Source organism: Athene noctua, chromosome 2, assembly GCF_965140245.1.
Source record: "Athene noctua chromosome 2, bAthNoc1.hap1.1, whole genome shotgun sequence".
NCBI classification, from domain to species: Eukaryota; Metazoa; Chordata; class Aves; order Strigiformes; family Strigidae; genus Athene; species Athene noctua.
The window spans coordinates 5,146,675-5,161,877 of NC_134038.1; the positions used below are offsets into that span (position 1 = coordinate 5,146,675).

At 40.3% G+C, this 15,203-nt stretch overlaps 1 protein-coding gene across 14 annotated transcripts in view; it reads left to right on the forward strand.

Annotated features, from left to right (window-relative positions):
* Positions 1 to 15,203, forward strand: part of PTK2 (protein tyrosine kinase 2) — a 227,170-nt gene that overhangs the window by 92,324 nt on the left and 119,643 nt on the right. For all 14 annotated transcript variants that reach the window (XM_074898370.1, XM_074898371.1, XM_074898373.1 and 11 more), the window contains one exon: positions 3,514 to 3,740. In XM_074898370.1, the coding sequence (XP_074754471.1) occupies positions 3,546 to 3,740 (195 nt within the window). In that variant the 5' untranslated portion in view covers positions 3,514 to 3,545. The remainder of the gene's footprint in view (positions 1 to 3,513; positions 3,741 to 15,203) is intronic.

Below are 15,203 nucleotides of genomic sequence, written 5' to 3' on the forward strand. Positions count from 1 at the left end.
GAATTGGGAGGGACCTTGAAAGATCATCTGTTCCAACCCCCCTGCCATGGGCAGGGACATCTTTTACTTGCTCAGATTGCCCTGTCCATCCTTGAATACTTGCAGTAATGGGACACCCACAGATGCAGTTTGTTCCAGTGTCTCACCACCCCCATTGTACAAAATTTCTTATTTATATCTAACCTAAATCTACCTTCTTAGTTGACTGTAGCTAGTTTCTCCTCTACAATAGCATGCTACTTGTCTATTTAATACCAAGAGGACTAAAGCTGCTCCTTCAAACTGACATCTGTAATGGCAGGATTACAACCAGTCTGGTTTGAATTTAGAAGAGCCCAAATAAGCATCCTAGTCTTGTAATCTTAGCTTTCTTTGTATCATAAAGCAACCAAACAGATCTTGTAAAATAGTTGTTTAACTATCCTTGCATCGAGAGCAGCTCTGTTTTACAAAGTTTTGGCCTGGGGCAGAGTTTCACAGTCACATTACAAACTCAAACCCAAGGGCTGGTTTTAATGGAAATGTTAATAGGTCCATAACTAGAGATACTGCATGTGTTTCTATACCTTGAGCTATCAAAATTATTGCTGTTTTGGTACCTCATAAAGTAAGCATTGGGATTTCTTAAGCTGTAAGGAGTCCAGTGATCAAATTCTGAAGGAAAACTGCTTTTCTGATTTTGATAGGATTTGTTTTACATTTAAAAGCCTCAGTCTCGTAAAACCTTGTGAAAAATCACAATACCCTGCATGCGCTACGGTCAGTCTGATGTTTGATTCCACGTTTTTCCCTCCATGTGGTGAATATAAAAAAAATTATAATGGTGTTTTGCCTATCCATTGAAATTATGCTACTTAAGCACTTCTGTATGTAGAAACTGGTGTCTTTCCTCCCAAGGTGGATTGTCCATAGTAACTCAGGCATCTTCTAAATGCTTGTTTTGGTGTTTTCCTGTCACTTTTCTCCCTGCTCCTTTTTGGTCAGATAAAACCTGATGAATGTGTATGTTAAGTGGGCGAATACAGTGAATTAATATTAAAGCAGGCTTTCTTTTAGTTCTCCTTTACTAAAAAAAAAATTACTCATCTCGCATTGGTTTGTAGCAAATTTCTCTGCCATTTGCATACCTGAGCTTGAAATAAAGCAGAAGGAGGCAGAACATAATGCAGAAGTTGTGGCCCATGTCTGAGCCTGAAAACTGCCATTTCATTCCTAGGAGTTACACTATTGAAGGGCTTCATCTAGGTGAATTTGTCCTGATGAAACTCCCCGCCCTGCGGACATTTGGTGTTTCATGATGGCTATTTTAACCTTACAGGAGAGGAACCCTGCAGTTAGGAGCATGTCAGCATGTACAGTCATGTTGTCTTGGTATTTGTCTGCCATAGGGGAGATTTTTATACCTGCTTCAGCTTTCAAGTCAACATTTATATGAAAACAGCTCACAAGCTCCTTTGGTGAGGATAAGTCAAGAGTTGCACAGCATTTTTGGATCTGTGCGTGTTGGTGTAGGGTGGATAGGAGGAGAAGTTCTAATGTAGGCACAGGGTTGGCTTAATACGTTTGTATTGATCATCAGAAAAAAGAATAATAAAGCAAGGCACAAAAGCTGTAATGGTTTCTTGAGTGTTCAGACAGAAGCAACAGGGATATGAAACTAAGCTAGCCCTTGGCAGGTGGGGGAAATCCCTCAAGTGTCAGGCACTGGGGGAAGTATTTGGGAGAAATGTCACCTTGGCTGCTCTTTTCATCTTCCCTGGGGACAGGAGATTAAGAGGCCTTTTGTCTGACCCAGTGCCACCAAATTTAAGTTCTTACAGTTCAGTTGCATGCACTTCAACCATTATTCAAGAGGTAAAGACATACTGTGCAGATGGGCTGTTTGTTTCCTCTTTACCTTGTGGGTCTGAATTAGGTAGACACTTAAGATTGTTGTGTTAAACTTCAAGTCCTTTTTTAGCCTCTAGCAAACGTTGTTATCTACACCCTGAAGATTTCAAGCCTTGATATTGCCGGTGCTAGATTCCTGTTAGCTGAGCTCATGGTGTGGTTTGACGTTACTGGAGGACTGGGGTAATGGTTACCTGCTGCCAGAGGGAAGATGGTCTCTCCCCTTCTGCCCCTCTTTTCCTCTGTGCTTGTCTAACATCTATGGTGACTTCAGGCAGCTGTGGTGTAAAACCAAGCCAACCTGAAAACCAAATCACTGGGTATTTTTGGTTGGTTTGTTTGTTGTTTTTTTTTTCCTGAACTGGTTGTCAGGGAGGTCAGCAGAGCATGATGGCGGGTGGCAGGCTGGTGGCTGATGCTCTGTTGAGGAGCAGCCAGGCATGACGGGAGCTCAGCTGGAACTGTGGATCACTCTTCTGCCTCGCAGTGAAGTAAACTAAGGCTCAGGCTTTCAGTAGCAGTACTGAAACAGTTTTGCTCTCCTCCAGCACCATTTCGCAGGCCAGCTTTACTACCAGAAAGGCGTTCAGAGTCCTATGCCAAAAAGATCAAGTTTATTTTATTTTTAACATCTCTATATTTCCAAAACTGCCTCCCTACTGGCCGCTCACTGTGAGAAGGAGGGGGTACAGAAAACTCAGTACACTTGTCCAAGTCCTAGAGCAAAAGCCCTGCAGTCTTTGCTCTTTCCAGCCAGCAGACTGAAATGATGCTTGAGACTCTGTCAGGCGAGGGAGGAGGTATTGTTTGCTCTTTTCCTCTTGTACTGCATTGATTTCTGAGACACCATCTGCTTGTGGCTGACTAATTTGCAGCAGTAGCCAAGAGGCAATTTTTTTTTTTTTTTTTTTCATTGAAATGCAGACTCATACCATGGTCTACATCTGCCACTAGACTTGGAAATCACTTGGAGACCAAGCTAGTCAAAACTTAGCCACTTAGTGTTTGATGAGAGGAGGGACAGTGGTGTTATTAATCGTTCCTCAGTGAATGATGACTTCACCTCTGGATGGTTTTGAGTCTCGCTGGCTCCGGAAATAGCACAGAATGAGTGATGTGACAAAGTTGTAGCCTTAAACAGGAAAGCCTGGTTGTTGGTGTGTGGCTTCTTACTGGAGAGCCTCCAGTTTGGTGACTGGACTGTCAGGGTTTCCTTGTCCTGATCTTTAGAGGTTTGTTGCAAGACCAGACTTGACAGATTTAAAGTTTTTTAAGATTTAACTCCTATTAAAACTGGAAGGTGCTATTTGGTCTTGAAGGCTTTGGGTTAAGTCACTGGAAACTAAAGGAAGAAGTCTTGCCAAAGATACCACTTACGATAATGCTTCTGTTCAAATTCAGATCACTTGCTCCAAGGGGCTTGCAGTTTCTCTGGTAGCCATTGAGTAGGTTTTTTTATGTTTGTAGATGTGTAACTATTTTAGGAGGGGCCTCCAAAAAAGGCAACTAAATGTCCTTTAAAAATAAGTCTTCATGGATTTCCAGTAAATGATTTGTATGAATCGGTGTAAGATTTGAGTATAACTAAAATTAATTAATCAATCTTTTGTTTCCCTTTCCTAGAATATGACAGATACCTAGCATCTAGCAAAACCATGGCAGCAGCTTACCTTGATCCAAACTTGAATCACACACCAAGTTCAAGTGCAAAGACCCACCTCAGTACTGGGATGGAGCGTTCCCCAGGGGCCATGGAACGAGTCTTAAAGGTTTTTCACTACTTTGAAAATAGCAGTGAACCAACAACGTGGGCCAGCATTATCCGGCATGGAGATGCTACTGATGTCCGAGTAAGTCTGTTTTTAGCATTCTCATGCCATCTTTAGGTTAAGTGTTAACTTCATGATCAAAAATTGGGAGGTAAACGTCTGGAAGCAAACAAACACAGGAGTTTTGTGTTTTATTTTAAAAGCATCTTTACCTGTTGTATATTGTGAGTAACTTCAGAAAAAGCTTTAAGTGGTACTAACTTTCCTTGAGAACAAAAAACCCTGATGTGTGATTGTGTATTAAGAAATGACAACTCTTCCCATTTTTGCAGACTAGAAACTTGAAATTTAGAACACTGTTGTCAGTCTAGATACCACTACCGATGTATGTCAGTTGACTTCTACCACTTTATACTCCCCTAAAGCCTGTGTGGCACCTCATGTCAGGGATGAGAGCTGGGATGAAGGTGACATTAAATGACACTCTTCAAGTTTGGTTTTTTTTTAAAAAAAAATAATTTTTTTTTACATGTTTAAATTTAAGATGTGCATGTTTACATGTTTAAAATGTTTTACATGTTTAATGTGTACATGACTTTTTAAAAAGTAGTCTGTGGGGAAATTAATCTGAAAAATCTTTTCTCCCCTCAGTAGGTCCTTTTGTTCCCCTCCTCCTGATATTCATCTGCTGCTTGTATTTGTACAATATTTTCCTTCAGTTAGTCTATGCAAAAAAAAAGAAGGTTGGGATTTTTTTTAAAGAATAACTTTTAAGTATCTGTAATCTTAGAGGTATGTTACGTATGCATGAAAACACAGTGTTTATTCTGAAGCATACGTTCTCTCCAATGCTGAGACCTTTACTTACCATTTGCTACACTTATTCCAATTTTTGAGGTGCTGTGGTATTTAAACTAAAATGAAGCTCAATTTAACATGTGAAATACTTTTAAAACTTCGTGGTTTGCTTGTTTTTAATTATCCTCCAAGAGCAGAATCTTGCATGGTGGTAGGTGGTGTGTGGGGTTGTTTTCTTCTGTGAGGTTCTTACTGTAGAAGCAGGTTCCCATCTGCTCATTCCTTCCAACGTTTGTATTCTCTGCACTGTACTTCAAATTCCACTACAAAAACATGATTCCAGTCTGATGAAGGGAGAAAGTTGTCAGAGTTAAGGAGACCTGTTGTCTCCTCCTCCCCACTATTTAGTTTCCTTTGTGCAAGAGAAAACCAAGTAAAAAAAGACCAAAGAGTTTTGAATGTTTTCCTTTCCTACTGTTTATTTTCTAACATGGGTGCATATGAAAAGATCTAACAGCATTCCTTGGTGGAGTAGATCTTGTGACATTGATCATAGACCTGTGAAATTCAAGGATTTTCATTGGTGATGATTAGAAAATCTGTCCCCTGTCAATTTAATAAGATCATGTCTGTGTTTAGGGATAACTTGGTGAGTGGACAGACTAGAGGTACAACAATGGGAATCATCATCAATAGCATACACTTACTTTACATGGAATAGGGTTTTTCGGGTGCCATTTGAAACATCTTTGCTCCCTGGTTTAAGTATAGTGGTTTGATACATCTAATGTGATTGATTTGTTTCATAAAGTGTATTACTTGGTACAAGGGAAGAAAAACTGTGTCTCAGTATGTTTTTAACCTTGCAAGCCTCCACTGTGGATGAATGTCTAGGGTTCTTTGGTACGTGAAGTTATATTTCCAAGGAAGTATGTAGAAACTTGAAAAACAAAAGCAGAGATTATATCTCTGGTTTCTCCTGCTCAGAAATACCTGTGGTTATAGGCTTTAAGGATCCAAAACTTACACTCCCTGTAAGAAGTTCACTGCTGAGTTTAATTTGCAGTTTTACATGTCCTTGTTTTAAGAAAAAATGTGTCATATTTTTTATAAAAGCAGGATCAAAAGAACAGGCAAGTAGCATTTACTTGCAGTTACTTTCTTACATGCACATTTAATTGGATGGTTGTTTCTGAAACTAATGGGATTTTTGTATTGTTCTCCTTTCCTGCTAAAGAAGAATGTGATGGGTTGCTGTTAAACTTTGTTCTTTTAACAAATGTGGTTCTTTTTTTACTTTGTTAAACTGGGACAATGTTGAATGTGTAGGTACTCTGTAGTAGAGATTTAGCACTGATGTATTACCATGTCCTGACATCTATTTTAGAAACTCTTGTTGGAGTACAAGCCTACATTCCATTGGAATGACTGCTGTTCGACCAAGCCGAATAATTTAAGATTAAAATAGCCTATAAGGTTTTTATGCCTTAGTTTTAGAATTACAAACTGAGGAGACTAGTGCTGGGTTTGGCCTTTGGCCTGTTTCCAGGGAGCTCTGTAAGAATATTCAGAGGTGAATGTCTTTTGAGACAGCTCTGCAATTAGAAGGAAAAGAAAAAAAGGTTCTTCAGGACTACTCCCTGCTTAGCAGAGTTTTTGGGATGATAGCCGAAGAATCTTTCCAGTATTGAAAGGAAGTCAGACTTGGTCTGAAATCTCCAGAAGAGCCAATTAAAGGTATTTCTGCTGGTGAAGCAGAGTACTTTGTGGAATGTGCTAATACCAAGGGAAAGTAAAGGTGGAATTTTCTTTCTCTATTTGTGATTTCTAACATCATCTATTTCTAACACAGTCAAGTTTGCCTTTGTCAATGGAAAGGATGTGTTTGACAGTCAAAAGAAGTGAGCAAAGGCCCTCTTTCCCTTTAAAAAAAATAATCTTTTATGACTTCCCAAGAGTAGCGTGGAAACAGTGCTTTAGCTCTATACCTTATACACAAATCCCTGACCATGAGGGGAAACGCTTTTCATTAAAAAATTTGTTAAGCTCAGCTGAACAGAACTTTGCTATCTGTAAGGGTCTCTGAAGTGGCTACACTACAGGTACAATTTCCTTGCTATTTGACTTGAAATATCTTTAATCGAGACAACAATGTGGCTATACATAGGCTTTGCTTTGAGAACTTCTGGCTGTGGACCTCCGCTCATTCTGGATGGATTTAGTTCCTCAAAGATAGCTGTTTCCTCTAAGGGCTCAGTCTGTATTCTGCAATGGATTCAAGAGCAGCTTTTCAATTCGTGGAAATTCTTTCTTGGATTTCAAAGGACTGGTATGCTCTCTTTACCCTGTTTTCCTTGGTATTATTCTAAATGCTTAATTTCCAAAAGAGGAAAAAAAAAAGGCTTTTATGAATGTGCAAACAGTGGTCTCCAACTGAGAATGCATGTATAGATAACCATGCACTTGCCAGAGAAAGAGAGGTTGTTTATCTTCCCTATTTATCTTGGTATGGCTTGTGTTGTCTATGTGCATATTCACAAAGAGGGATTTCCAGGCTTTGGGGTTGGAGGGGATGCAGGGCAAGCTCTGCCCTGTTCACAGCCTCAGGTGTGGCACGAAAGTAGGTGGGTGTTGCTGAGATGGAATTTCTTTGGTCTCCAGTGCACCCTGTGTCCTGGTTTTGGCTGAAAGTAGACACTTCCACAGCATCTTCTTCAGCAGTTACAAGTAAATCACCTTCCTGTTTTCAGAAGATGTGGTTGAAACAGAATTGTAACTGTGTTTGCTAGAGAAATGAGTGCACTGCGTTAGCAGACTGAGGGGGTAGGGAAGGGTCGGGCTTTTTAGAAAACACACGTTAGAAACCTTGTGTGAGCCCTTATAGGTGGCTTTTGGCAAAGTGCAGTTCTGCTCCATGATCTCCATTCCCAGCCCAGAGGTGCCCAGCTTGCATCCCTTGCAGCTTCTTTTAAACTTCTAGCCCTTGAAGCTTATCCTTGATTCTTGAATTGTTTGTGAGAAGTAAAGATGGCATTATTTATGTGGAAATAACAAAGAGAAATCTCAAACCACAGTATTGCCAGACATGCATTGTATCTTGATTCTGTTACAGGTTTGTTTTCTTCCAATTTTGTAAGGCTGTCTAAAACATAAATTAGATAGAGATAGCATTAAATTTTTAGCTGTCAGCTTTTTCTTAGTTTCTGGAGTTAGAGAGAAGCATGGTTAGAAGTCTTTGACAAAGGTACAGTGCTCAGGGTGCTCTTAACCTGTTCAACATTCAGATGTCTTTTTTTTCCCTTTTCTGTGCAGTACCACCCCAAAATGTTGGCTTCTTTAATGTTGAAAGAATAAGAATTCAAAAAGCTGAATTAAAAAGAACATCCTTAGCTAAGGATAAGGATATATCTGACTTAAAATAATTGAAGCTAAGGGGCATATCTTGGCTGAGTCCCATCCCTACATCACAGAAACACCAGAGCAAATTCCTTCCTCACCTGCAGTATTGTGTTTTTCACAGGTAGAAGGCATTGGCACAGGTTTGAAAGATTATATATTCCAGTCAGTTCCCTAATCTGAACTTTTTAGGAGGAGAAAGACTGAAGCACATTCAGCCAAGACAGCAAGAACAGTTTAATAAACTGCGTTAACATGTTAGTATTTGCTGCTTGTTTTTTTTCCTGTTTGCCTCTCCCATTTGATCATACCACATTACTGTACTTTTACCCAGTAACACAGGAGACCTGAGTATTTGATTAGAGATCCAGTTTGTGGTGGTGGAGTGGAAAGAGCCTCTAGTGCAAAGGTCTACAATTCAAATAATACCCTAGCGTTTCTTCTGGCAGCCACGCCAGCTTCCTTCTTGCTGTTTGTTTTCTCAAGCTACCACCTTAGTTGTGCTGGCATAGGCATTGTGACTGTTTGGCAAACACAATCCATGTTAAAATGAATGATTGTTTTAAATCCAGATCATTTCTGCAATCTTGTTAGCTGCATCATCTTGCAGACTGACACAATTGGGAACACTGGGGGTAGAAAGGAAATGCCTGTTTATGCTGGCACTGCAGTGTTAACTGCACCACCAGGGAATAGGATGTTAAAGTCTTAATTATGAGCATCCCTCATCATCCACTGTAACATTCCTGGTTTCCAAACACTTCTCAAGAAGGATATTGCCTATTTTGAAAAAGGGGAAGAGGCTTGTCAGTCTAACCTAAGTCACTGAGCAGACTAACTCCTACACACAGTTCTACCTATTCACCTTCACCTCTGTCCTACAAATCTCTTCCCCTTTTTCAAAGCCGTGGCTAGTCCAGACAGAGCTGGTTTGTGCGATACTGATTGTGATTGACTACCAGGTAGCCAGAAGTTGAACACACTGCCTTCCAGCTGCTGAATGGGCCAGATAGGCTTTATATTGCTGCTTGGTTCTTCCAAAGCCAAGCAGAGAGCTTGAAGAGTTGTAGAGAAATGGGTGTGTGGTAGGGCTGTTGTAATGTATCTAGTGCTGTCTGTAAAGGAGAATGCAAATGGGTTATATAGGAAACTTTTTTTTTATTCTCTACTGGGTTTCTATTGTAAAATAGATTCTTAGGATAATATAGTACAGGGGTAGCAGGTTGGTCACACAGAGTTCTGTGAGAAGAGCAAATGAACACTAACAGGACTCAAAACCATGTCAGGTAGGTATTTTTGATGTTGTAGAAATCTGCTGTATACAGTGATGGTTACATATCTAAATCTAATTTCCATACATATACAGTAATATACGTGCTTCGAGGCAGTAGAACTTTTTGATGTATAGAAGCAGGCTGTAGTGCACTGATTTCTAACACCAATTAGATACATGTAGAAATGTATAAAATATTTCATGATCTAGTAAAAGAGCTAGAAAATGGGTACCATTTACCTTTTTTCCCCTTTTCTCTGCTGCATGCCTACATGCATTGTACCAGGTGACAAGGCGTAGTTGTATTGTCAGTTAATACGTGCATCTGTTCAGAGAACTTGAAAAAGTACCAAGAACTCGAAACTACGGTCCTGCAAATGAAAGCAGTATAAAAAAGAAGGGATATGGTACTGTGATAATCAGACTAGTTATAGCAGAGAAAAATGCCCTTGGTCTTCAGGATGCCTGGTTTACTTGTACAGAACGCTCTTGATATCCTTGGATGAGACACACATGCAAAATAACATTTTAAAAACAATATAAATAGCCCTTTGGCATTTTTTCGGAAAACACCTGGATCTGTTGTTGTCTTCACATCAACAGCACATCCTTTGTTACTGTTTAACCATACAAGTACTGGACCCAAGGAGGCTCTTAGACTCTGCGAGTGCAACTGAGGACAGGGGATAGTAAGTTCTGGATGTTAAGCTTCCGGAAAACGAAGCTTATTGGCAACATTTAAAATACTGTTAACATTTGTTTGGAAAGTGTGCAGTAGGATCAGAAAAGTGCTGATTCAGCCAAGGAGACTGGAAAGCCTGGGCTGTACCAGCTCTGCTCTGTCAGTACTGTCAGCGTGTGCTTGGAGTTCCCTGTGGAGTTACATGTGGGTGTGGAGAGGTGCTTTGCATGATGGATCGTGTATGGCTAAAGTGTGAAAGACACTGAAGCACTTATGTGGATGTGTTGCTTGAGTTGCTGGTGTCTCTAGGCTTGCATGGTGACAAAATCCTAGGCACCAGAATAACGTGTTTTCAGACTATAGTTGCAATATATACTTATTGCTGGGCTTCAGTGGCAGAGTTCTAGTTCAGCTGGATCAGTTTCCCGGTCTAGTTTATCACGTTATGTGCAAATGTGTTGCTGGATCAGTTCAGGTGAGAGAAAGTAGCACAATAAAGAGAAAAAGAGGGATGTGGGCTTTTCTTTTTGAACGTCAGGCATAGTGTCATCAGAGGACAACCAGCATTTTAGTGTTGTGAGAGCATTCTAGAGTTTTCCTTTATAGAAATTGTAGATTAACTTCCATCAGAGCTTTGTCATTTACTTTCATCCAGTTTTTCATTTCTGCTCCCCATATAAATCTCATCAGGAGTTACAATACTTGATATATAAATAGCATTTGACATATGTGAAGTGCTTCACAAACATTAACACCGGGTCCCTATGTCAGAGGTGTTGCTTAAAGATTTTTTCTAGTGCAAGACGCTTTCTCCTTCCTACTAAAAAGGGAAATTAGGTTTGTAGTCACACTGGGAGTATATTATTCCAACTTCAATTTATTCATAGTAGTACATCAGCTTTGTTAATTTACAAGCAAGCAATTCATTTTCACTCATTTACCGAAGCACAAGGTATTATTGATACATACTGGGAGACCCTGGGGTATCCTGCGCCTTTCGGCCTTTCTCTGCTCTGTCTTGACTTTTCAACAGCCTCCTAAATATACTGTACTGTAAATTCTATTTTTATTACATTCTTCTAATTTAGGACAAATATTAATCTATTTTTCAAATTAGCTGTTGAATATCTGTGGGTTCTTCTGACAAATGAGTAAAAATTAGTGCAATCCAGTTTTCCAGCTACTGAAAAAGCTTTTTTTTTTTTTCTTTCCTCTGGGTTAAAGAGTGGGAAAGGTGGCCTGTTATTGATAGGAGTTTCCTCTAAGGGCTTCCCATTCTCTTTTGCTCAGCTGTACTAGCCTATTTTATGTTCAGGATGTAAATGCTAGCTCTGGAAACATAATTAAAGTTAATGTGATTATAGTAAACACCATTCAACTGGCCTGTGATTGTGTGACTTCCTTAGAGTTGTAGGTATTTATGAGAATGACAATAGACACATGAGAACTCCTCATAGAAGTGTATGTTCATGTAGGTATCAAAAGGGAAATCTCATTCTGGTGTAGGTTTCTGCTGGAGTTAAGCTCTCCTGTGAAAATTTCTAGGTGTGATTAATTTGAGGTCATGTTTGTATTCTGTGTTGGTGTTCCGTACCTGGTTTTTTTTCCACTCAAGAATGCATCTGAGGAGCTTCATGCGCTAAAAGGCTTGTTGTGGTAGAGTCTGGAGAGATTTCAGATTTCTTTGGCTGTGCTTCCAGTTAAAAGTTTGTCATGACATCTCTCAGTGGGATGTCATGGTCGCTATTGTGCAGTGGTTAAGCAGTTTAATTGTTTGTCTGGAAACTTCTGATTAAGCATTCTGATCACTACCACAAAGAACATCAGGCTGGCAAGGCTCCTCACATTTCAACCATGAAAGACAGAAGTTGTCACCCTTCCTGGAGTGATGGCAGTGGCTTTGTTTGACACTCCAACTGTCTCCATTTGGTCTGTGGAGGCCTCCAGAACCTGAGGAGACTCTACGTGTTGATTCATACCTCATCAGAGGTAAACACACTGACCTGATTATGGCTGTGGTGCCAGTTCAAGTCTTGGAGATTAATCTCATACTCTTTGGAAATAGCAGCCAGATAAAACAAACCCTGTCCTCTACATGGGAACTTGCTATACTGTTTACATGCTGTACTTCCCCAGGTCTGCGTTCATATTGCTGAATGAACCACACTGTTGTGGTGCTGGTTTGTGCTGATTGAAGGTGTGGCTCTTAAATGTTTAAAATTCGACTTCTCTGGTTTATAATAAAAAAGTAAGTAGGCAAATAGATGTTCTACTTCAGAAGGTTCCCCTACGGACCAGCCATTTTGAGTTCCTTATTTCTCCATTTTTTGATTCTGGCTATGATTTGTTTGCATCTGGAATGAGCTCTGTGGCATTCCTAAACAAAAAAGAAAAGCCACTTAACATGTTTGTTTTCCACAAAGCATAATTTCTGCCTTTCTGGTCATACAGAAGTTTTTAGAATGTATTTTCAAGCACTTGCACTTGACCTCTTTTGCATCAGTTGCTCTGGCCTTAACGTGTACATTGAAGTTGACTTTTTCTTGAGTTGCAGTATGTACTAATTGTTGCTAATTATTTTCTTGGGGTGATAACCAACTACCTGGCCAGAAAGGATGGGGTATCCTTCTTAGATAATTTCGGAAATACATTTACTTTTCTATTATTTACTTTTGGTTCTGTGATAGGTTTAGAATTGATTGATGATATAAAAAGGATAGAGGTTTAAAAATTTCACTTGCTTTTGGTGGGAACTAAGACATCTGATTTATTCAGTCCTTGAAACCCCAATCTGAAAATTAGGGAGGTTCCAAGATGTCTTGCTTGATAATTTCTGGAGTAAATACTAATGGTTTTAGCTGAGCCTTATGTGTCAGTATTCTTGGTGGGTCATGGTCATAGATAGTTTTGCCTTTTTTTTTTTTTTATTTCCAAAGCCATTTCTTCGCAGGCATAACTATTGTTTGAGAACACTTTCATTATCAACTGACAGCATCACAGACAGGGGAAGAGGTGGATTTCCAAAACCAAACACTGCAAGTTATGTATTCTGTACAGAATGCAGAAAAAGATGAAAATGAATTAATTTCTTCTGTTTGCACGCATATAGGAAATCTGGCAGCATTCCCTTTGGAGAAGGGCACGCCTGCCAAAATGTTAGGCTTTACTAACTAAGCAGAGATTGTCCTTTGGGTGAGCAAGAGGTTAAATTGTGCGTGAGAGTACTTGGTGGTTGTTAAGTGTTTCCCGGGATACAGGGAACTGTTCTCCTTTTCGGTATTTGATACAAAGACCCTTAAATAGAGGTAAGAAACAAACTTAACCAATTGTTGTGGCTTCGGTCAATATGTTTAATTCAAATTTAAAACTGTTCACTGACCTGATAATAGGTCTTTGGAACTTGCTGCAGAAGGTTGCAGAAAGTTAACTGCTTTAAGAGGAGACAGGATGAGTAATTGAAGAGTTTCATTGAAGGCTGATGAATGACAAAAACAATGCTTGGCTCAGGAAATCCACTTGGACAAAAATAGTCAGAGGCTGGGAGAGCACTTAGGGGGGAGTGTAGTATGTGCTTGCCTGGTGTCACCTCTTTGCCTGGTGTCGCCTCTTCCCCCGACATCCATCTGTGGCCACTGGTTCTACCAATGTACCTGCAGAGAGGTTACTTCCATTTGCATCAGACTTTGTCCCAGTGACTTGGGTACCTTCTGGCTGTCAGGACTCAGGTTAGTCTGCATGGTGCTGTACCAGCTGGTAGTGCCACTCTGAAAACTTTGATTTGCCAGTGTGTTTTGAAGTCTCCGTCATGCACGACACAGTCCTCCACAGCATCCTGCGTGCTTTGCTATTTGTTGTGAAGGATCTTCAAGTTTGGACTTGTCATCCACTTAGCAGTGGATGTCTGACATCTGGGCGTGGAAGAAGACAAGGGTGTTGGGAGGCACTGCTGGTACTGAAGTGAATGGTTCTTCTGAGGATGCTCATACCACTGTTGTTGGAGACAGGGTGCTGGGCTTGATGGAACCTCTTCTGACTCAGACTCCATGAACTTAGTAAACATGGCTTGTGCTTCTTTCTTGTAGGATTGAAATTTTATTTTTTTTTTTTTTTTGTTACATTTCACTATGCACTGTGTTGCTTCTGCAAGATTATGTAAAGGTTGCAGTTTGATGTGTGAGCTGATCTAACAGCTATCACCTCACCAAAAGCATGATTCCACTCCTACATGTGCCATCTTCCTCCTCTATTCAGATTTAGTGCTGCTTTAATTCTCTTTTTGCAGTTACTTTTCTGCTTGCTTATTTTGCAGAATCAGGGTCTTGAACATTGGGTATAAAATAATATATTGTGGGAAACAGTGTCATCCTGGAAAAAAACAAACAACCTTTACCTAACTGACTCCAGTAACCCACTTCTGGCTCCTTCAGTACTTACCACTGGCTACGTGTTGATGTTTCCTGAAATTGTGAGCAGGAATTGGCAGCTTGCGCACCTGTGTATGTACGTACGTGCGTGTGTATGTATAGACACACACTCTCACATCAGCATTTTCAGTAGGAGATTTTCAGACCATTACAGGTTCAGAAGCAAAGGACTATGAACTCCTGAAAGAAGTGTCTGGGAGCTGTGATAGCCTGTGCTCCCCCAGAGCGCTAAACTTTGTAGTGGTGGGGATCTGCTGCCTTGCAGAGAGACAAGCCTGACCTTCTACCGAGTTGTGAGGCAGCAACTCTGATCTCCTGCTGACTTTCTAATCTGGATAAGAGTGCAGGACAGCCTGGCACACTGCACCTGGAGGGTTGCTAATCCACCATGTACTAACAAATTTGAATTTTAGTTACCACGTGTTAAACCTTTCTAACTTCTAACACAGAAGGGAAACGGTAGTCTGTTACAGTTTTATTTTTTTGAAAGGTTCCTTTCTTGGGTGAGAGATCCTCAAACTCTGAAAGTTACCTCAGAACAAATAAGAGGACATTTGGGTGAGAATCTTCCCAAATATTGTCTCTTGCATCATTTTATAAGGGATCTGTGCTGAATCTTGGGAGGAAATTCAGTGGGAGGAAGAGGGGGAAGGAAACCAAGGGACTGTGACGTGGCCTACCAAATCCTGGCTGTTGGGGCACTGAATAGGATGAAAGTCTAAGATGATTTTACAGCTGTAGATGAAGAGTGACTTTTCAAGGCTGGTGGTGGCTTTTTTGAACAAATGCATCTTACTTTCATCAACAAATCTGCTTTTTATATTTAGGCTCATGTTATTCTGCTCTGTGTAGAGGCAATAGTGGCTTAATTCATGGAATCACAGAATGGTTTGGATTGGAAGGGACCTTAAAGATCATCTAGTTCCAACCCCCCTGCCATGGGGGAGCCTGATAAGATGCACGGAAACGTA